The following is a 24,435-nucleotide window of genomic DNA, read 5'->3' as shown; positions in this document are numbered from 1 at the left end:
AAAAAACAATTTTGAGCACTTTTAATAAAAAAGAGAACTGAAATGCTACCGCAATATCCAACTACTGTAGATTCAGCAGGTACAACAGACAACAAAACACTGGGGAACCCTCGCTTTTTGCACTAAATGAAAACATGGAACAGGGCTTGTTTTTGTTATTTATGGCGTAGTAAAGCACATTGTAGTACAAGACTATTATTTGAACCTCAGATGCACTGCACGAAAAAAAAAAAAAAAACATTTTCCTTCTTTTCATTTCAAAAGTCAGTGCTTATTGCAATTATATGCAAAATTATTTACTTCATGAAGTCTTATCATGATAAACAGTATGCAAATGTTTAAACATCAAAACAATAAAAATAATCTGTGAAAAGAACATATTCAACAACAACTAAGCAGAATTAGTAAACATAAAAAAGGAAGTAACTTGTGAATAACTATGCTTGCCTGGTTAACACTGAACCAGTTTCAATACAGCCAAGAAAAAAAGTGGTTACAGGAATACCTACTACTGTACAAGGTAAGTCAATAACACTCATGCACATTTTGTGATCATGTATTAACATGGTGAAGCAAACTAAACTTAATTCTTCCTGCTGTAATATTCTCATGTAAGAGAATAAGAAATAGAAATATCTCATTGAGATCAATGCACATTGCTACATAAGACAATTTTACCTGTCACTTTGATGACATTTTGTCTTTTCATAATGAAACACATTTAAAAAGTTTAATCTGTGGACTGTATTGGTTGCATTTATCCTAAGAGATGTGCCTACCACAGGTTCAACAAATTTAGTGCAATATATCAACCCCAGATTGTTTGCTGGACGAATTCAACCAAATTTAAAGTTTGCTGCAATACTGTACAGGGGCTAAAAATCCTCCAGTCTTTACATTTTTATTAAAAAAGATTTCTACTTTTTTTTATATTAGTAGGAAGCTAATAATGTAAACAAGGGATTAGAATGGCCTCAAAATCTCCTTTTCAGAATATCTCATATAGAAAGGCTCCGATCATTTGTTAGCAGAAATCACACAGTTTCCTTTGGGTATTGCATACTTTGGTGTGCAGTAGTGCTGTCTCAATGTACAATGAAGAAATAACTAGCATCAAGGAAAAAATCTAATATATCATTAAATCAAGATAACAGCAAACACACACAAATGCCAATAACTAGGACATATCAATATATAAACCTCTGAGCCGACCCTAGCACCATTTATTTATCAAAATATGTTAATATACCCTACCTTTTGAATCTACTCAACAATAAAATCTAATTAAATTAAACCCTTCATCACATTTGTTAAATATTCATTGATTGTAGTCTTCTGATTGGTTTATGAATTAAGGTAAAGAAAAGCTTAGTTAGGTTCAAAGTAGCATAGCAAATGGTTTAATATTAGCTTTAAAAACTTTATGTTAATTTCTCTGAAAGTGATCTTGAAACGCACTTACATGGAGCTGTTGACTGGTGAGTAGACTTGTGTCAACATAACATTCATAAATATTATTCATAAAACAAAATGGGAGCCATAGAGAGAAACATTTTAAAACAAATCCTGAGTGCTTTGCTTCTTTTGCAATTGTGTTTATCACAATAAATGAAATAAGCATGTAATAAAACACTCCTCTTCTTCAAGTACTATTATCATCCTCTCTGTTTCATTAGAGACGAGAGGACTTGTGACTTCAGACCTCAGGATGCAGAAGTCTCGTTTAAGTTTAATCTTCTCCTTCCTCCCTACTGTTCAAAGGATCTCTGACCACATATATACTCACGAGGAGCAAAGGTATCAGTGACCAAACTGAGGAGGAAAACAACTCATGTCTAGAGAATATCACAGTAAAATTTTTAAAATAAAAATAAATCTTAAATAGAATTTTAATATGAGCATGCAGCATTGTGATGGAGCCAAGAAAATGCTTCTATTTCCTTCTGACACTCCTATCCCAACTAGCAGGTAACAGAACACGAGCAGCTTTCTAACGTGCATCTATTCTACTAAATCACACACCTGGGTTGCGCCTGTGTGTACCAGCTCCACATTAAAAGCAGACTAATGCAAGGTCACAAATGGAAATGGCTACTGGTTCTTCCTCTTAAAAATTTAGTGCAGCTTTACTTTCCTTAAATTAATATTTATTCCCATTATTTTCTCCTATTTAAGCCCTTCGTTGTGGGTATAAATGGTACTGAAGCCCCGGAAAGTCCTACAGAGATGTTTCATCCTACAGTAGCTCTATGCTTCAAGCCTAAGTATTTGTAATAACCTGAATATTATCCCTGTTTCAAGGAAGACCTTCCTTCTACAGTTCACCTATCTAGGATTTCATATCTAAAAGATAATGCCCCCAACAAAACAGCCTGTACCTAAACTGATGGTGTTCTTCTAAATTCTATGCACATCAACTGATGAATTAAAATGAACTCATAGAAAATAAAGATCTAGACTGCTCTTGTAAAATCTGGATCGTCAATTTTTTTTAAACTAGCAAATGATGTGATTAAATGGGGGAACATAATAAAATTTAAAACCTAATACTTGTTCTTTTCTACAGCCTACTGTCTTCAGAAACTTGTTAAGAACTGAGGCAAGACTAACCATTTCCTACTGAAGAAGAAACCACTTCTGCAGCAAATGCTTTTAAAATGTCACAATTAATAGTGTTTCTGCTGCGGGAGGCACTTCCATTAAGACAAATACAATACATATGTCATTAGATACAGTGTGCTACATATTATAAAACACAATTTAACCCAACATTTCAACAGTAGGATGGTCCTTGCTTTCTATCCACTCAAAACCTGATGAAGTCATAGAATTCATGGATTCACTGCAAATCTGCTGAAACAATGGGTCATTCTTTAATTCTTCCAGTGTAGCTTCATCATCTTGTCCCTGCTGACGACCTGGATCAAACAGTAGATTTGGGTCTAAAGTGTTCAAATCATTGATGCTGCCTGAGAGGTCAGAAGACAACCTGATATCGCTGGAGAAATCAGCTGCAGTACTGGTGAGATCAGATGCCACCTCACCTACCAGCTGCTGGTTGGTCTGTAGGCTGTCTCCACTCAACAGGTCTTTAACAGTGCTACTAAAGTCTAACTGTTGCTCTCCCATTTCAGATTGTGCTTGATTATCTCCAGGAGAAAAACTGATCTGATCGGGGCTATTACTTTTGGTGAGGTAAGATGGTGTTTGGAATTCATAAACAGAAGTGCTGGAGTCAATCATATTCTGTGAGTTGGCACTAGAATAAACAGTGGAAGTTTCCAAGATCTGCGTGAGATTCATCCGGGCTGTATAGTTGGAGGGCAGGTTGTTCATCCCCAACCCTCTCACTGCATCATCATTGTCAGAATCAAGTTTACTCAGCAAAACATTCGTTATTTTTTTACTGTTTGTCTGCTTCTGAAGAGCGTTTGGGAAGGCCGTCTGCATCATGACTGTCAACGGAACCGACTGACTTCTTTGAGCTATGTTGTTGGCACATGCATCTGTGTGAACATTTGTGAAAACATGAACTTCTGGGGTTACCGGACTTCCAAAGGGGGTCACATTAGATCGTGGGATATTAGAAACTGGATAGAGGGTGCTTCCACTTAGATTACGTTGACGATGGACAGCAGGACTCACACTCCGGCATCTGAAGCTGCTACTGGCAGATGAATTATTTGCTTTATTATCAAGAGGGGCAGGGACTGCAAACCCCTCCTGTTTGTGGGTGTTATTTACAGTGGCACCTTGATGTTGCACAGGAGAGACAGGAGTCAAACGACCAAAATGAGTGTCATGATGTCTGGACTGAGACTGATATGACTGTCCCGGCACAGCAAAAGCATGAGGTTTCCTGAAACGATCTTCTACTAGCTCCTGGTAGCTTGGGAGAATGCCATGGCCAGAAACTGATGAGCTTCCAACCCCGCTATACCCATTATTCATCCACTCAAGCTTGGTTTTGTCAGGGTGTGTGGCCATGGGCCTTTGCATCGGTTTCACAGGACTGCTCGAGACAATGCTGGCATCATGATACGCCATACTGGAGCTTATTGGGGTGAACGCAAATGGATTCCTGCATTCAACAGGGCTGGGAGGGACACTACTGCTGCAGTTAGAGTGCGGAGTACCAATGGGTGTGTGTCGGCTGCTTCCTAAAGCACTATCCACAGGTGTTGTCTGGGCCAGCCTGGAGCAAGGGCTCTCCCGTGATAAACTCTGAGACCCAGCAATCATTTCAGATGTTGGGGTTGGCGTTGGGGTTGGGGTAGGGGTAGGGGTGGGTGTGGGTGTGGGCGTGTGGATTGGAGTGCCATTGCTATGGATGGGGTGATAGAAGTGGGTGCTGGAAGCATGGGATGGCACTGGCACTCCTGGAGTCACTGACTGACTCTGAAGGCTCATTCCCAAACAGTTACCGTAAGCATGCGAACTGTTCATTGACATCTGCTGCTCCATAAGCACCAGCTCTTCCACAATGCTATCTTGTGTAAGCTCATCATCGAAGGGGAAGTAGCTGTCATTTGTCTGGGAAACAGAAGGCTCAAACTCCTTCAATTCAGATTGCAGAGGTAACTGATCTGAAGACTGTACTTGTACTTGACTCAGAGGAGACTCCTGTATCTGGCTATGCAGTTGCTGGCTATATGTGTCCTGTGGCATCCCTTCTAATTCCCAAACAGATTTCTCTAAATCACTGATATCAGAGTGCTCGGGAATCGTCATAACACTGCTATCTTGCTGTTCACAGGTGGCAGATGCAAACTCAGAATTCTTAGTGACTTGATGCCATTCACTTGAATTAAAGCTGGCATCCGACTTTGAGTCACTGTTCAAGAGAAAGACACTCCCTTCAAGTTTTACTTTGATGTCTGGAGATGATGATGGCGTTGTCCGCTCTTCAAAAGCCGGATCACTGGTAATAAGAGCACAAGAACTCAAGGGCTCACTTTCCACTAGGTGTGAGTCGACACTAACTGATACCCTATTAGGAATTGGAGCACCTGCTGCTGAACTTTCTGTTTTCCCTGAATGTGGAGCCTTTTGGTCCTTCTTAATACTGCCTGGTTTCTGACCTTCTGTGCTAATTTCAGCAAGCTGTTCCACACTTGGTTTCTTTACGGGAGGCAGCTGGGACTCTTGAAGTGCAGAAGATGGTCGTTTTCTTGGACTTTTAGTGCATACTTTAGGGTCTTTATTTATTGAGTCACCATTCGATGGTGAGCTGGTGCTGGTGAAAGTTAAGTTCTGAGTAGCAACTGAGGGAGTGACAGTGCTCTGATTATTGCCCGATGGACTACCTGGCAGGGCTTCATTCCAACGACTTTTACATTTGGTCCTCTGGTCACCGACCTTAGTTGCTTTTATTTCAATGACACCTTCATTTGAAGTTTTTTGCACTGCTCCGTCTATATTACTCCTCTGCCCTAAAAGGGAGCTAGATGTCTGAGGAGCTTTAGCTCCATCAGAACTCTCTTGGCACTGCACAGGATTCTCATCCGATGATGCTTCAGGTTCAATTTTGACTTCCACAGCACATGTTCCCCCAGCGCCGTTGGTCTTGGACCCAGGAGACTGAAGAGAAACAACAGAACCATTTTTGATCTGTGGAATGCTCCTTGATTCTTCTGCAGTGCCCGCAGCACTGCTGACTGAGGCAGGATGTTTAAGAGGGGCGCTGCTGTTGCTGGGCGTGAGGGATATTGCTGTCATTTTCACTACATTTAGAGGACTCATGTGTGAAGCGGGCACAACAGCTGTTTTGATGGGGCTGCTAGTAAAGAGAACAGTAGTTGGAGAGCGGATGGTGAGCGCACTGGTGCTGGCTGGTTTAGGCAGGATCTGAGGGTAACGATGCCGGGCAGAACGATCTCCGCCGGGACTGGCCGGAACGTTCTGTGGAGTCTTTGGTGCCTGTTTCACAGACTGCATGTGCTGAGTGACCACCTGTACATTGAGGGGAAGAACTTTGCCTTCAGAAGAACTCATTGGACTTGGTGAAGTTACCAACTGCCTGGTCCGCTGGACCTGTGAAAAGGTGGACAACAAATAGTCAATTTTAATCCGTCTAGGACACAAACAGGAATTCTTGTACCTCTATGATATGAAAACATAAAAAGAAAAAGTCAGAGTCATTTTAGAAAATCAGATACATATATAACAAATATAACCACAATGCAATATAGTTACAAAATACAATACATAAGAACAGTAAGATAATTCTTAGTTAATACATTTTAAATTTTTTACAATTTTTTGCTGAAATGATGATTTAAGTAGATTAAAGAGAAAGGAGATACATTCCCGAAAAAGAGAAAAATATAAAATACCCAGTGGAATTTATGTGACAAAGATGCTCATTCTAGGGAAGATTGTCTTAAATAAGATTTTACCCCGAACTTCAGGAACTAACTTACTGTGGGTAAAGACTCCAGGCAGAGCTACTGTCTGTCTAAGTCTGCTCTCCAGATTCAGACTCAGACAATGAAAAGATAGAGGAACACGAGATGAAATGCCTCCTTCATAGTATCATTAATAACAAAATATTGCTTCATTTTAGCAGGATACACATTCATTTCAAAAGCCCTCTCACCAAAACTTTGGTTGTATGCGCTAGGAAAGCAAAGACAGAATGCTTCTATTTCTAGATGAGGAAACAACTCAGATTAGCTACGGGACTCACCCAACACATCACCTATATCTAGTAAGTCACAGAGACAGGCCTGTTTTAGAGTATCATCACTATATATTATGACGTTGTTCCACGTTAATGCTAAGAAAAAATTTTAAGCCCAAAGAAGTTTAGAAATGTATATTCTTGGCTCAGCCAGATATTAAACAATTTTGAAACGGACTCAATCTTACATAAAACTCTGACTGGCTCTATGAATACTTTAAGTATCTCTGGACCTGTGATCCACTGGTCCTAACCACCTAAGTACTGGGATTATAGGTGTGCGCCATCATACCTGGCTCAACGCATCCACTCTGAATTGAAGACCACTGTGGGACTCTGCGGCCACAGAACTTGCCCCCTTACCAGCCACTTTCATTTAAATGGGAGTAATACCCACCATACCAGTAAGGTTAAACACGAGCTAATAATATTACCGGAATGGGACTGGGGACAGCTGCCACGACGATACCAATGGGTTGAGGAGAAAGGATTGCAGGATTTCCATTAGGAAGATTAGTCACTCCATTGGCTGTAGCGCCTTCTGATTTTTTTGCTGAGGATTCTCCTGGTAAAGGAGATTGTAATTTCTGTTCTTGCTGCTTTTTCTGGATTTTCCGTTGCAACTGCTGTTTAGCATCAATAGGAGATGGCAAAGTCTTCACTTGAGGCTGAAAGGAATTACTTTCAGCTGTAGGTATAAAAGCAGAAGGCTGAGTAATTCCTTTAATTCCTGAAAGTAAGCAGAAATGACAGACTAAAATAAATACACTTCTTTATAGAAGGCAGTTAGTTATACAATTTAATTTCTTTGAATTGGTGGCCATCTACTGGACAAAGCAACCAAAACAACAAATTTAACTCAATTTTTTAATAAAGCCTAAGTATTTAGACTTCCAAATTTATAAATATTTGTCAATATGGTCTTGAAAATGTGATTAAGAAAAGTAGCCATGGCATAAATGAGCAGAAGTTAATATAAATGTCAAGATAACATTTTACATTTTATCAGATGCCAGTAAATATTCTTACCCTCTTTTCTAATTAGAATAAAATTGATTCATTTTCATAAGTTTAATATTGGGGTTACAAGAGGAACTCAATAAATGCTGAAACCACTCTATATCTTGTAAAAATTTTTGTGGGGAAAACAAGTTTTTAATCCTACTAGAAATTTACAAAGTAAGTACTACTATTGTAGTTTCTATTATTATTATTTCTGTATGACCTAGAGAAATTAAGAAGCAGGCTAAGGAAGCTAGTGTGTGGCACATGCCTACTGGGAAGCTTAGGTACGGGGAGCACAGGTTTGAGGTCCAGCCCCCCCCCGCAATTTAACGAGGCCATCTGCACCTTAGTGGGACCCTGTTTCCAAATAAAAAATAAGATAAGGCTGGGGTGTAGTTCACAGGTAGAACACGCCTGGGTTCCATTCCAAGTATAACTACACACACACACACACACACACAAGACTAAGGTTAAGATATTCTAAAAAGCTGGGCATGGTGGCGCACGCTTGTAATCCCGCGCTTGGGAGGCAGAAACAGGAGGATCGTGCAGGTTTGAAGCCAGCCTTGCTGGCTTACGAGGAGACCCTGTTTCCAAATTAAGAAAAATATGAAAAATAGGTCTGGGAGTGTAGCCCGGAGGTAGAAGGGTTTCCAGGAATCCCAGTACCACCACCACCCAAAAAAAAAAAGATATTCTAAAAAGTGTCATTGAAAAAAATTTTAAGAGTAGTACAATGAAAGCTAGGTGCCTTGATGCACACCTGTAATCCCAGCATTTGGGAGGCTGAGACAGGAGGATTGTGGTTCACGGATCTCAGCTACTTAGCGAAGCCCTCTGGGCTCAATCCCAAGTACCAAAAAAAAAAAAAAAAAAAAAAGAGAGAATAGTACAATGAATATATATATCACATACAAATAATTATGTAATACAACTGAGGATCACAGATTTATGATCAGCCTCAGCAAGGCCCGCTGCAACTTAGTGAGATCCTGTTTCCAAATAAAAAACAAAATAGGGCTAGGGGTATAGCTTAGAAGCTCAGAGGTAGTATTACCCTGGGTTCAATCCCCAGTAACACACAGACAGACAGACAGACAGACAGACAGACAGACACACACACACACACGGAAGAACAACATTCTGCTGCTGGCATACCTTGCCCTTCTTTTCCCCAGCCCTTTCTGCTTTTCCTCATTCTAGTTAATAGAAATGACCTGGAACTAAGAAAAAGCTAAAGAGGAGACTGGACCTCTTCCGCACACTCACTGGTCAGTAGTGCCCTCGTCTAAGAACCGGCCTTCTTCAAACCCGCTGGAGTCTCCCCAGCCCCAAGCTCAGCTGGCCTGGAGGGCCTCTGCCAATGAGCCCAGCTTGGTGGCCTTGACTCTCCTGCCAGACCTCTCGGCAGGAATGAGTTCCAAGCAGCTGACTTACAAAAAGGACGTTTGTAACATAACCTGTTCTTAATAAGGAGACTATATTTATAAAAAAAACTAAATTCATTGTCAAAGGATGAAAATTAGTGTACAAATAATGATACAACTGGTAAAATGTTTAGTGTTCCTAGAGAGTTGTTTTTTAAAAAGGGGAACTTTAGCAAGGCCCTCTGCAACTTAGTGAGACCCTGTTTCAAAATAAATAATAAAAAATAGGGCTGGGGATATATCTTGGAAGTAGAATGCCCCTGGGTTCAATTCTCAGTACTGTGGGGGCGGGGGAGGAAAAAACTTTTGTTTATATGTGTAATTTTTAGTACTTTTGTTAAAACCCCTTGATTTACACTTATACTTTAAAAATCCATTCACTGAAGCTGGGCGTGGTGGCACAGCTTGTGATCCCAGTACTTGGGAGGCTGGGACAGGAGGATTCAGGTTTGAGGCACCCTCAGCAAGTAGTGAGACTCTGTTTCAAAATAAAAATAAAAAAAGAAGGCTGGGCTGTAGCCCGGAGACAGAGTGCCCCTGAGTCCCATCCATAGTACTTTAAACCCCACTCATTCTATTCATTTAGTACCCCTTTCTGTCAGATTTGTGAATGAGGGAAAGGACACAGTGATGTCCTTTTCCCAGTGATTGCCCTTCTGTCCTCAGTCTGCCCAAGTACCCTTCTTGGTGTCAGCAGGCGTAGAAGAATGAAGGGTCCACACCTTCTACAGCCTCATGTGTGCCAGAAGACAAAAAGACAGTATGATAACTGAGCTAATCTGGGCTTTGGAGACAAATCAGGATCGAAGTCCTGACCACGCTGCTTATCTGCCCCAAGTCTATTTCCTGATCTACAAATTAGGAATAAATATCACCTATCCCACAGGACCACTGGAATAATTAAATGAAGCAATACAAACTACCTAGTTACACTGGGCTGAACGAGCTCTCTTGCTTTTAGTAAGTGAACAAACAGATTTAGGTCAGAAAGTTTACATGCAGACTGTAAAATTATGACCTCTTGTAAGAGATTTTGCCGAAACTGGTCCTCAATCAAAAAACGAGAGGACAGATTTTACATACACACACCTATAGATGCTATAATTCTTGCCAGAATAAATATGTTGTAGGTTTATTTTATTTTGGTTTGTTTTTTGGTGGTACTGGGGTTCCTGGAAACCCTTTTACCTCCAGGTTACACTCCCAGACCTATTTTATATTTTTATTTGGAAACAGGGTCTCTTAAGCCAGCGTGGCTGGCTTCGAACCTGCGCGATCCTCCTGTCTCCACCTCCCAAGCGCGGGGATTACAAGCGTGCACCTCCACACCTGACGTATATGTTGTAGGTTTAAAACATTTAGATTTAATATGTAGAAAAAATCATTCTGGAAAATAAGCTTCATGTTAACATACCATAACTTTCTAGTGTAATAATGCTATTTATGAATTCTTTCATTTATAAGGTATGACTGAAATAAGACATTTGAAAAGTTTCAGCAGAACTGATATTTTATACAGCTATTAATTTGAGGGAATCATTTATTCTAACAATACTGTTAATTTCAAAAATTCCTCTTTGAATTAAAATCTTCATTTGGATGCATATTTAAAATCCATCCCTCTTGCTATTTATATTATTATTATTATCATTATTATTATTATTTTGTGGGTCTGGGGATGGGACCCAGGGGCATTCAACCTCCGAGCTGCACCCCTGCCCTATTTTTTATTCTTTATGTTGAAACAGGGTCTCACTAAGTTGCAGAGGCCTCACTAAGTAGCTGAGGCTGTCCGAGAACCGTGATCCTCCTGTCTCAGCCTCCTGAATGCTGGGAAGACAAGCATGTGCCACCATGGCCAGCTTCTTGCCCTATTTTTTATTCCTTATTTTGAAGTAGGGCCTCACTGAGTTGCAGAGGACCTCACTATTGCTATTTATATTAATGCTTCACACAGTTTATTCTTTGTTTACCTATCACAATGTCCAAAGACCATTCTGTTGAAAGGCTTAGTGTCTAGGATGGAGTCTAGCATGTAATTTTAAAATTCATTCTTATTTTACTTCTAATATTTAATCCATTAATGGATGCATATATACTTAAAAGTACATAAACAGTCATACTTTAAATTTAAAAAATAGCAACAGAAAAATAAATCTCAGCAGGGGAATCCAAATAGTTTTAAGTCTAGTAAAGCAATGTATAAAAATCAGCATTAAAGCCAGATGTGGTGGTGCACGCTTGTAATCCCAGTACTTGCCCACTTAGCCCAGGCAGGCTGAGTGAGGATGACCTAAAGTTTGAAGATAGCCTCAGCAAGCAGTGAGACTCTCATCAACTTAGATGTCCTGCTTCAAAACAAAAATAAAAGAGGGATGGAGATGTCATTTGGAGGTAGCCCCTGGGTTCAATCTCCAGCACAACACACACACACACACACACACACACACACACACACACACACACACAGCATTAAGCTCTATAATAAAAAGATTACTGTTTGTATTTTGTTGGCTTAACAAACTCATTTCAATTTAGTGTGAAGTAAGAATAAACTCATACAAATACAAAAGATAAAGAAGTTCTGAAGTTCTCCAATCACACTCTTCTTTTGTTACCAACTCTAAATACAGTGCTACTCTGCCAGTTTTAGGTAACACTGATTTCCTACCTGCTGGTGCTGCTGCCATTACAGTGAGAGCTGCCACTGACTTGGTGCCTATATAGTGACTTCTGACGAGGAAGCGGGCTAATTCCAGGACTGTGTCAAAAGGCTGGCCCAGCACCTTCTGGGCCCACTCACATACAAGACGGCAAGCAGAAGAGAGAACTTCCTCGTCAATATTTTGAAGCTGCCCAGAAGGTTCAGCTCCTTCCAGCTAAACAAATTAAGAAAGGACAAATTAACTTTTAAAAGAAAGATCAGAGAAATTAAATTGAAGCACATTGAAGATATATATTTTATGCCGGGCGTGGTGGCGCAAGCTTGTAATCCCCACGCTTGGGAGGCAGAGACAGGAGGATTGCGCAGGTTCGAAGCCAGCCACGCTGGCTTAGGAGACCCTGTTCAAAAAATAAAATAGGTCTGGGAGTGTAGCCCGGAAGCAGAAGGGCTTCCAGGAACCCCAGTACCACCACCAAAAAAAAAAAAAAAAAAAAAAAAAAGATATATTTTAATTAGGATATATAATCTAAATTTGTTGGGTTAATGAAGTGGCCTACTGGCAGACATAACAGCTCTGTAAGTAGGAGACCCATACCCACCAGTGCATAGCAGTCAGCACCCTGGTGAATATGACATTTCAAGTGGTTGTTAAACATTTATGGAGACTAACAGATGTTCTGAATCTTTCTACAAGCCTTTTCTAACATCAATAAAACTCTGCCAGCAGCCATATTTTCTCTTCTAAAATTTTTTTTTAACACTATACATACTGTTCTACATCTTCTCCTCTTGACTACATAAGCCCATACACATCTAGTCAATATATCCTGGACATATCTATGAACCAGTATAAGTCTTTGATCTCCCAAATTTCATGCTGATGTAGGTCATACACGGTAACATCTTTCAGCTCCTGTTCTGCTCCTTTATCTTGTAAAAGGCACAGTGCCTTCATAGGCTGCATTTTGACTCTGATTCAAAGGACTGAACCCAGGGCCCTACACGTGCTACCGCAAGCATTCTACCACTCAGCACATGCCTAGCACCACTGCTACTTATTTAAAAGAAATGGTGAGCCGGGCAAAGTGGCGCATGCGTTGCTCTCAGGACTTGGGAGGCTAAGACAGGAGGATCACATATTTGCAGCCAGCCTCAGCTACTTAGTGAGGCCCTCTGCAACTTAGTGAGATCCTGCTTCAAAATAAAGAATAAATAAATAGGGTTGGGGTGTAGCTTAGAGGTAGACTGCCTCTGGGTTCAATCCCCAGTACTGCAAAAAACAAAACAAAACAAACAAACAACAACAACAAAAAGGTAGAGCTGGGCATGGTATTGCATGCATGTAATCTTTGTACTTGGGAGCCGGCGCATGGTAACTCAATGCTACCCTGTTTCAAAATAAAAAATAAAATAGGACTGGGAGTGTAGCTCAGAGGTAGGATACCCCTGGAGTTTAATGCCTAGTACAAGAATAAAAAAAGAGAGAAAGAAATGGTAGAATTCTTACCCCATCTCCAGTTTTGTGAAAGTCAAGGTTGGGGAGGGTTGGCATATGAACAAAAGCTTTTTTCCTTAGTCCACTGTAGCAATATGTAATAAGTAGTTAAGGTCTAAAATTCTCTAAATTAAGCGGACTGCCTATCACTTGAGAAGTAGCTATACATGAAATAAGAATAAAATCAACAAGAGATAACTTCGACTTTCTGAACTCTTCAGTAAGAAACACCTTTATATTAGAAATTCAGGAAAACTTTTATACTCTTGACACTGGAAATGTTCTGGTAGAACGTAAGTATTATTACTTAAATTAAATGATTCTCACGTGTTATAAATTTTATGAATAAATGTTTCTAATATGCTGTGCCAGCCACTAGTAACAAAGAGGTCAGAAGGAGAGGAACAGCCGGGTGGAATCCTGGCACAGGGCAAGGAAACTTTAGCCCGGGCAGGGACAAAAACAGCTCTCCAGGCTGTCATGTGGACTTTAACCTTCTCATTTCTCTTTCTACTAAAACACACAGGATTATCACCTGGAACGTGCCAAAGGCACATCCAGATATTTTTGTCTGTATTCAGAAAACAAGGCCAGGCCGAGCAGCAAGTGGTCCAAGAGCACCTGGGCGGCTACAGCAAGTAGCCGTTGTCCTGCTCATCCACTCAGCTCCTCTGACCTCTGAGAAAGGCCAAGAGCTAAGCAGGAAGAAAATGAATGCATTTCTAGCAAGAAAAACCAACTCTTCTACAATTTTCCAAGAGTAGAAAAAAGGTTAATAAATTCTAAATCAATCAATCAATCAATCAATCATTCCCTCCCTCCCTTCCTCTCTTTTGTGGTACTGGGGGTTGAACCCAGAAGCATTCTACCTCTGAGCTATATCCTAAGCCCTATTTTATTTTTATTTTGAAACAGGGAACAGGGTTTATTTGAATAGTTGCCCAGCCTTGCCTGGGATCTGTGATTCTCCTGTCTCAGCCTCCCAAGTTCTGGGATTACAGGAAACTTTCTTTTTGTGTGTGGTATTCCAGGGGCATTCTGCCTCTGAACTACACCCCAGCTGTATTTTACTTTTTATTTTGAAACGGGATCTCACTAATTTGCGAAGGGCCTCTTCAAGTTGCTGAAGCTGGCCAAGAACCTGCAGTTCTTCAATCTCAGCCTCTCGCGTCCTGGGGTCACACGTGTGCGCTGCCATACCCGGACCTGGGTTTTCATTTCTACTTAGGGTTGCTCCTCTCTATCACGTGAAGAGGACTCTATGCCTTCCTTTAATTTCAATACAGCTTAGAATGGTTGGTTGAAAACCACTTTGAAAAGGAACACCAATCTTTCAGTACAAGTTCCACAAGACATATTTTGAATGTTGTATTATTATTACTTAGTTTTACCAAAGAGACTGTTATATTTCTTTCTTTCTTTTTTTTTTTTTTTTTTGGTGGTACTGGGGTTCCTGGAAGCCCTTCTACCTCCGGACTCCACTCCCAGACACCTATTTTGTATTTTTATTTGGAAACAGGGTCTCTTAAGCCAGCGCACGCGCCTGGCTTTGAACCTGCGCGATCCTCCTGTCTCTGCCTCCCAAGCGCGGGGATTACAAGCGTGCGCCACCACGCCCGGAGAGACTGTTATATTTCTAAATTAGAGGAAAGTAAGAAGATAAGTTAACACCTTTCTCTCCAATTTTATTGGTGATATAATTTACAATTGCTGAGTATACATAGCATGTTTTACTAATTCTTATTGTTTAAAGCAAAAGAGATCAGACCATAAACACTTTACCATGACAGAGAAAGGTAAAATCTATCATAATCCTGATAAACACATGAGCCATTATTTGCTATTTCTTTTGCAGTTTGATAAAAGGTAGGAAAATAATATTATAATTATTCTAAGTACTTTTGAGTTATATTTGTTGGTTTAAATTTATTTCTAAATGTAATTACCAAGTGAATGACAATATCAGACATTCTATAACAAGTGAGAACCTAAAGAGGTTACTATTAACATTTTGGTAAAGGATATTTAGATTTGCCTCTAGTGCCCAAACGACGCGCCTTCATGTTTGGAAAGACGTTTTTCATAATCTTTCCAAAATCAGCAGCACTTAATGGATGGTAACCAAGATTGTCACAATAGCTCCTGCAAAAGAAGGAGGGATCCATTTAGAGTGACAGAATTCAACACTGCATAACATGGTGCTGCTTTAATACAACTTGATCCCTTTGACAAAGTGAAATGATAGATCCTCATCATGCTTTTGAGACACATGTTAACTCAGGTTTAGTCAGCTGGCTTCACCCTCAGGGTGAAGGTATTGCCTTCAATAGCATTCAGGAAATTTGCAGTAAGATACAGTGTCAGCACAGAGCTTTCCAATCATTCTCCAATCCATCCTCTAAAAGGAGTACATTCAGCTCACCCAACAGGGCTATATGTTTCCACATATGTATTAGTCTCGCATCCTGAAATAATCTCCAATATAAACACCTTGCAAGTTAGACATTTAAAGATAATATTACTAGATGGCTTAAAATTTAGAAGCATGGTGTGTTATAATTAAAAGGGACCTTACAGATCAACCATACCAACACTGCACATATACTGATGAGGTTAAGAACAAGGGTAGCAGAGAGGTTCTGATCTAGTGGTCTCCCATTATTCCTTTAGCACCCGTTTAGTTCTGTGAAAGCTTAGAACTGGGTATGAATTCAGAAACTGTACAGATGTACATGATGGGTCACCACAAATGTGAACACTTTCTCTGATGAGGACAACTCTGTGTTGTGAGGTGGCCTATACAAATCCCAACGGTTCTAATAAAAAAATAATTTATTATTAGAGCCTTCTCCCCATTGGAAAGATCTAGATATTCAGTGATTCTGTTTTAAATCTAGGTTAGTAAGATTTCCAGGGTATATATATTCATAATTTTGAAGTCAGTGCTATATAACAAACCATAGGTCATTTCAGGCCTTGTGGAGATCTTGGCTAGTTTACATCTTATTTTCCTGCTTTATAAATTAAACTGCAGTTTCATCAAGCATGATATGGTATCAATTAACATTAACTTGGTGTCAGATTATTATTAATCCACAGTAGCAATTCAATCTTTAGTGCTTACTCATACCAATTACAAATTAATTGTGAGTTAAATATTGTTTAATGATACAAATATATAAACAAAACACCATAAAAGACGGATGGTAGCAAAATACAGTCATAAGACACCTAATAAAACAGCCACTGGACACTGGCTTTTCTCAGTGCTTTGTGTTATCCTACCAGTCCTCCCAATGACCGCGATGTAAGCATTTTTATTACACACATTGTATAAATACGGAACTTGAACAGAAAAGTGCATCTGGAAAGGATATGGACTACTTTTCTTATCTGACAGATAATTTTATTGCTAATTAATAACTGTGAGCACACTAAATATTTAGCACACAACTAAATTATCATCCACAGTATCCATTTTTCCTAACATACATACACACACACTCACTTAGTTTTGTGTACTGGGGATGGAACCCAGGAGCATTCATTCTACCTCCGAGCTACATCCCCAGCCCTATTTTTTATTCTTTATTTCTTGCCTCGCTAAGTAGCTGAGGCTGTCTGCAAACCCCAATCCTCTGGTCTCCACCTCCCGAATGCTGGGATTACAAGCATGCACCACCATGCCCGGCTTTTTCTCCCTAATATTTATAAAGAGGAGGACTTATTGAGTTACCATTTTCTATTCAAAGCTTTCTTTTCACCTAGATCCACATCATGAATATACAAATTTAGGGAAGTCCCAAAGACATAGTAGAAACATAATTTAAGAGTCTTTTATAATTTCATCACCAGTGTAGTATCTGGTGATGGTTTGGTGCCCTGGGGGTAGCACACCTGAAAAAGGCTGCACAGATCTGTTGATTTATTATAGTGTTACGGTTTTGGTTTGGAATGTCTATCCAAAGCTCAAATTTTGTTTTGTTATTGGGGATTGAGCTCCAGGGCATTTTACCTCTGAGCTATATCCTCAGCCCAGTTCATTTTTTGTTTTGAAACAAGGTCTTGCAGGACTACTAAGTCTCACTTCATTGCTGAGGCAGTTCTTGAACCTGTGGTCTTCTTACCTCAGCCCTCCAACCAAGCACAGGTATGTGCCACTATACATGGGTAGGCTGATGTAGCGTGTGTGTGTGTGTGTGTGTGTGTGTGTGTGTGTGCATGCGTTCGCGCACACTGAGGATTGAACCCAGGGGCACCCTACCTCCAACAGTTACACCCTAGCCCCTTTTATTTTTTATTTTGATAAGGGGTCCTGCGAAGTTGCTGTTAACCTTGTTAAGTTGCCGAGGCTGGTTTTGAACCTGCAATACTTCTGTCTCAGCCTCTCAAGTACTGGGATTACAGGCCTGTGCCACCATCTGGCTAAAGCTCATGTTTGAAAGCACCTCCTCAATTAGCAAGATTCAGAGGAGCTACGGACAGGTGGAGGAAGGCCGTGGGGGGGTGTGGTCTCGGCTGGACTATGTTCCCAGTCCTGGAAGCCTCTTGGCTTTTCTGCTGCTGGCTGCATGACGTACGGCTGGTGTCCTACTGCCATGTGCCACCATGCGCAGCACTGAGCCCCGAGACCACGCCCCACACACCTTTCCTCCTCGAAGCTGCTGCCGTTGCTTTGGTCACAATGATGAGGAAAGCCGACTAAAACACAGCCTCTTCTAGTGTAGGGCCTGATGGAAATATGGGGTTGCTTCTGGTATTATTAAGCCAAATTTGAACTAAAATCAAGTAGCATCCTTGAAATTCACCTTATTTTTGGTAACCATACAATAAATTTATTTTCTTTTTGGTGCTAGGAATTGAAGCCAGGGCCTGCCCCATGCATGGTAAGCAAGTGTTCTACTGCACGACACCTCCTGCTGCTGTGTGCGACCTCTTTAAACAGGTCCTCCCTTACATTTTGCTTTTCCTTCCCATCATTTTGTTTAATAATCCTTTTAAAAGATTTACTCATGATCATGGACCTTATCCTGAAATTTATAAATTACTAATAGAACTCCATAACCTTTAGCGATAGTCACCTAGTATATCCCCAATATTAAAAAAGACATAACTGTCCTCAATTACTTAATCACATTAAAAAGTAAATTAAAGCCGGGTATGGTGGCGCACGCTTGTAATCCCCGCGCTTGGGAGGCGGAGACAGGAGGATCCCGCAGGTTCGAAGCCAGCCGCGGGCGCTGGCTTAGGAGACCCTGTTTCCAAATAAAAAAATGTAAAAATAGGTCTGGAAGTGTAGCCCAGAGGTAAAAGGGCTTCCAGGAACCCCAGTACCACCAAAAAAAAAAAAAAAAAAAAAGTAAATTAAAAAGACTTAAATTTTCACTGTTGCCTATGAAAGAGCTACTTAATATGACTATTCTTTGGTAATCTTTTATTGTTATATTTTTATTTTTATTTATTTATTTTTTTGGTGGTACTGGGGGTGGAACCCAGAGGCTTTCTACCTCTGGGCTATACTCCCAGACCTTTTTTATATTTTATTTGGAAACAGGGCCTCACTAAGTAGCCGAGGCTGGCTTCGAACCTGCGCGATCCTCCTGTCTCAGCCTCCCAAGCGCGGGGATGACAAGCGTGCGCCACCTCGCCCGGCTTTATTGTTATATTCTTAAAGGAAAGCGATTTCATACACACACATGAATATGATAAATATGCTGACCACAGGCGCAGTGTAAGCTTTATTTGCACATTTTCATTTCTGGATTGTCTCAGTTCTTTGTTTTAGATTAACTACACAGACAATACTCAGATGATATGAAAACAGACATTAGCTGGCATGGTGGTGCACGCTTGTAATCCCAGCATTTGGGAGGCCGAGACAAGAGGATCGCGGTTCGAGGACAGCCTCATCTACTACTTAGTAATGCCCTTCACCACTCAGTGAGACTCTGTTTCAAAATAAAGAATAAAAACTAGGGTTAGGGGTGTAGCTCAGAGGTAGAATGCCCCTGGGTTCCATCCCCAGTACTGTAAAAACAAAACAAAACAAAAAATAAACCAGACATTAACCATCTATAGACCAAGCACTCATAAAACACTGGAATCGTATCATAAAGATCCCACCTACAAGTGTGTCTGCATTTAACTCAGAGCTTGTCCACTGTAAAGCCTTCTCTTTGGTGAGGTAGGGTAAGAAGGAGAAACTGTCAAAACAATTACAGGCACGTGCCTTAATTTGATGGCTGCTCAAGATGGTGACTAACAGATGTGGCAAACAACAGACTAAACAGAAAGCATGAAGAAGCTCTGAAATAAGATGTCCGGAGATGCTATGAAAAGCAAGTCATTCCTGAGGATGTAGAAGGTCACACACATGCAATGGACCGTATGCATCCTCAGAAAAGACCTTCAAGAGTCTTACACTCGAAACTCGAGGCCTCCAGAAAGCAGGAAGTGAAGAGCAAGGAGGAGCGGTCAACTGTGTGGCTAAGCACTAACACGCGCACACACACACAGTGCCCCTTGGCAAGCCAGGTGATTTACTGGTTCCTGGTGTCTAAGGAAATTGGGCCTATCATTACCTGACCACAAACTTAAGTGAGAAGACTGCAGTGGCCAGATAAAACAATACAGACTATACAGCTCAGAAAACACCACCAAGCCGGGCGTGGTGGTGCAGGCTTGTAATCCCCGAGCTTGGGAGGCAGAGACAGGAGGATCGCGCAGGTTCCAAGCCAGCCGCGCTGGTGTAAGAGACCCTGTTTCAAAAATATAAAAATAGGTCTGGGAGTGTAGCCCGGAGGTAGAAGGGCTTCCAGGAACCCCAGTACCACCAAAAAAAAAAAAAAAAAACAAAAAACAAAAAAACAAAAAACCCACCACCAACCAAACAATGACTACAATAAGCTGTGGGGTGTCTAATCTGATTTTCAGAGTGCCACATTACTTAAATGTCTACTTTGCAAAAAATAATAATTGATGAAATATTCAGAGAACTAATATATATTTTATATAAATATAGATATATAGATATATATCTCCTAGTGAGGTGAGGTGGTGCACTTTTGTAATCCTAGTACTTGGAAGGTTGAGACAGAAGATCATAGGTTTGAGGCTGGCCCTCAGCAACTTTGCCTGATTCTATTTCAAAATAAAAAATAAACCCAGTGTGGTGGTGCACTTGTAATCTCAGGACTTGGGAGGCTGAGACAGGAGGTTCACAGGCTCATGGCGAGCCTCAGCAACTTTCTGAGGCACTGTTTCAAAATAAAACATAAAATACAGGGCTGAGGGTGTAACTTGAAGGTAGAATGCCCCTGAGTTCAATCCTCAGTAACACACACACACACACACACACACACACACACACACACACACACACTCACTCTCTAAAATAGGGCTGAAGATGTAGTTTGGAAGTAGAATGCCTCTGAGTTCAATCTCAATAGCTCCCATCCTCCCACTTTTGTGTACAAGTGTTTTGGCTCTTACAAAGAAAAACAGTAATCAGTAGAGGCTGTCCTTGAGGGTTGGGTGTGGTGGCACAGGCCTGTGTGTAAACCCAGCTACTTGGGAGGTTGAAGGAGGAGAATTGAAAGTTTGAGGCCAGTGTGAAAAGCTTAGCAGAACAAAAGGGCTGGGATGTACTTCCATGGTACTTGTGGGATGTACTTCCATGGTACTTGCCTGTGTGTGCAAGGTCCTGGGTTTGATCTCCAGTGCTACCAAAAAGAAAAGAACAAATAATCTATTGGCAGATAAAATGATCCTATATTTAGAAGACTACAAAAAAAAAAAAAAAAAACAACCAAAAGACTTCTAGAGCTGATTAACAAATTCAGCAATGTAGCAGAATACAAAATAAAAACAAAACCTAGTAGCACTTCTATATGTCAACCATTAATCCACTGAAAAAGAAATCCAAAAAATAATTCCATTCACAATAACCTCAAAAACAATGGAATAACTAGGAATAAATCTAGCCAGTGAGGTAAAAGACAAATAAAATTACAAAACACTTCAAGAAAGAAATTCAAGATTTTAGAAGATGGAATGATCTCTCACACTCAGGAAGAGGCAGAATAAGTATTGCCAAAATCACCATTCTACCAAATGTGATCTACAGAGTCAATGCAATCCCTATCAAAACAACGTCATTCTTCAAAGACCTTGAAAAACCAGTCCTAAATTTCATATGGAGAAATAAAAGACCCAGAATAGCCAAAACAATGCTCAGCAATGAGAACCATGCTGGAGGCATCGCAATCCCTGACTTCAAATTATAGTACAGAGCTATGGTAATAAAAACTGCATGATATTGGTACAAAATCAGACACACAGACCAATGGAACAATAGAAGATACAGAAACAAATCCACACATTATAGCCAACTGTAATGGTGCCAAATATACACTGGAGAAAAGACCGCTTTTTCAACAAATGGTGTTGGGAAAACTGGTTATCCATCTGCAGAGAAATGAAATTAAAATCCTACCTCTCATCCTGCCCAAGAGTCAACTTGAGATGGATCAAAGACCTGAAAATTTGACCAGAGACTTTAAAATGACTAGAGGAGGGCATATGTCCAACATTCCAAGATATAGGCACAAGCAGAAACTTCCTCAATAAGACCCCCAAAGCTCAGGAAATTAAGAATTAATAAACGAAATGACATTAAACTCAAAAGTTTCTTCTCATCAAAGGAAAAGATCAAGAGTCCAAAGCGAGAGCCTAGAGAATTCAAAAAGATCCTTGCCAGGCATTCCAATGATAGAGGACTAATATCTAGAATATACAAAGTACTTAAAAACTTAACGGAAGCTAGGCATAGTGGCTAGGCATGTTTGTAATCCCAGCATTCAGGAGGTTGCGGACAGGAGGACTGCTGTTTGCGGCCAGCCTCAGCTGCTTAGTGAGGCCCTTTGCAACCCAGTGACACCCTGTTTCAAAATAAAGAATAAAAAATAGGGCTGGGAGCCGGGCGTGGTGGTGCACACTTGCAATCCCCGCGCTTGGGAGGCAGAGACAGGAGGATCTTGCAGGTTCGAAGCCAGCCTCGTTGGCTTAGGAGACCCTGTTTCCAAATAAAAATATAAAATAGGTCTGGGAGTGTAGCCCGGAGGTAGAAGGGCTTCCAGGAATCCCAGTACCACCAAAAAAAATAGGGGCTGGGGTAGTATAGCTCAGAGGTAGAATGCTCCTGGGTTCCATCCTCAGTACTGCAAAAAAAAAAAAAAAAAAAAAAAAAAAAAAAAAGGACTTAACTGGAAAATAAGCAAACAACCCAATCAAGAAATAGGCAACTGAACTAAATAGACACTTCACAAAAGAAATAGAAATGACCAATAAATAAATGAAAAATGCCCAACATCATTAACAAATAGGCCTATGTAAATCAAAACGACACTGAGATCCCATCTAACCAAAATTAAAATGACAATCATCAAGAATACAAACGGCAATTAATGCTGGCAGGGGTGTTGGGAAATACAGCTCTTCTACACCAATGGTGGAAGCTGCAAATTATGCAGCTGCTACAGAGATCAATGTGGAGATTCCTCAGAAAACTGAGAAAGGATCCACCGTAAGACCCAGCTGTGCCATGCCTAAGTATCTTTCCAAAGGCACTAAAATCAGAATGTCACAGTGACAGATGCATATCCATACTTACAGCAGCACAATTCACAACGGCCAAAGTATGGGACCAACCTAGGCGCCCATCAACAGATGGATTACAAAATTATGGGATATACACACAACGGAACTCTATTTGGTGGTAACAGACAAAATTATGTCATTTGAAGGAAAGTAGACAGACCTAAAGAACATGATGTTGAATTAGCCAGTCACAGAAATTAAAGAGTCATATGCAGAAGCTAGAGGGTAATCAGTAAACCAGGGGACTTCAGCTAATGGAGGGGAAACTCCACTGAGCCAGGGAGATGGTCTAGAGAAGGAGGGAAGGGAGTGGAGTCTCAGTGAAGGAGTCACTTCCCCTGACACTGTACAGGTGTGAGAACACCAACCACACCTCAGTACTCTGTAGGGGAGGGAGCTAGAGAAAGCCCACCAAGTGCTGCGTGCACGAATGTCACAGTCACTATGCTTTACATGATGATGTGAGACTATAGTGCACCAATAAAAGCACAAAAAAGTTAACATGGAGAGTTTTCATATGATCTAGTAATTCTACTTCTTGGTATATGCCCAAGAGAACTGAAAACCTATGTCCACACAAGTACCGACAATGTTCACAACAGTACTACTCAAAATAATGAAAAAGTGGGAATAACTCCAACACTCACCCACTAATAAATGGGTAAAACACAGTATGGGCTGAGTCTCCCTCATCTAAAATGTCGCAACGACAACGCTTCAGATTTCTGAGCTTTTACTGTTGGAGTGTCCGTAGTTCAAAAAAGGCAAAACTGAAATTCTCCAAAATCTGAAACTTTCTGAGCATCAACCTTTTTGAGTTCAAAAAGCTTTGAATTTTGGAACTTTTGATTTTAGGTTCAGGAATACCCAACCTATATATTCATGTACTGAAATATTATCTGGCTATAAAAAAGGAATAAATACCTATACATGCTACAACAATAGATGAAGCTTGAAAATATGTTAAATAATGGAAATCAAACAGAAAAGTCCACACAATATATGATTTCATTTATATGAAATGTCCAGATTAGACTAATTCATTGAAAAAATAGATTGACTGTTGCTTGAGTTCAGGGAGGAGAGAAGCCAGTGACTGCTGCTGGCAAGGGGTTTGGAGAGGCAACGAGAGTGTGCTGCAATCTGTGTGAGGATCCCATAACTTTGTAAATACAATACATCTTATAACCTAAAATGGTAAAAACTTAACTACGTGGCATGTCTCAAAGTAAAAACTAAAGTTTTAACCATCTGTGAATGCCAACGTAGCACAGTGAAGTTTGCTAGTACACAAATATGAGCCACATGTTTTAAGACGGGAGTAGACATAACTCATTTGCAGGTTACACTTTAGCAAATCCCATTTGCTTCTCAGTGATGTTTAAAGGACTTCAATTCATTCAGACCTATGTGGTCTCCTAAAATGTTAATTTTTTTCTATATTTAAAATAGCTCCAAGTCAGACAATAGACGGCCTAAAGAACTGTTAATTTTATTAGATGAA

The 24,435-nt window shown here is 40.4% G+C and overlaps 1 protein-coding gene across 1 annotated transcript in view; it reads right to left on the bottom strand.

Moving 5' to 3' along the window:
* Nucleotides 1-2,760: 2,760 nt before the first annotated feature.
* RFX7 (regulatory factor X7) overlaps nucleotides 2,761-24,435 on the bottom strand; it is a gene marked incomplete at its 3' end in the record, with an annotated part of 108,185 nt that continues 86,510 nt past the window's right edge. Inside the window, exons 5-9 of the mRNA XM_080707986.1 lie at nucleotides 15,300-15,416; nucleotides 13,287-13,371; nucleotides 11,786-11,993; nucleotides 7,117-7,412; nucleotides 2,761-6,033 (exon numbers count right to left, since the gene is read on the bottom strand). Coding sequence (XP_080564112.1) covers nucleotides 2,761-6,033; nucleotides 7,117-7,412; nucleotides 11,786-11,993; nucleotides 13,287-13,371; nucleotides 15,300-15,416 — 3,979 coding nt within the window. The remainder of the gene's footprint in view (nucleotides 6,034-7,116; nucleotides 7,413-11,785; nucleotides 11,994-13,286; nucleotides 13,372-15,299; nucleotides 15,417-24,435) is intronic.

This window comes from Muscardinus avellanarius (assembly GCF_963383645.1).
Source record: "Muscardinus avellanarius genome assembly, chromosome: 12".
Taxonomy (NCBI): domain Eukaryota; kingdom Metazoa; phylum Chordata; class Mammalia; order Rodentia; family Gliridae; genus Muscardinus; species Muscardinus avellanarius.
This window is presented reverse-complemented; position numbering and strand designations above follow the sequence as displayed.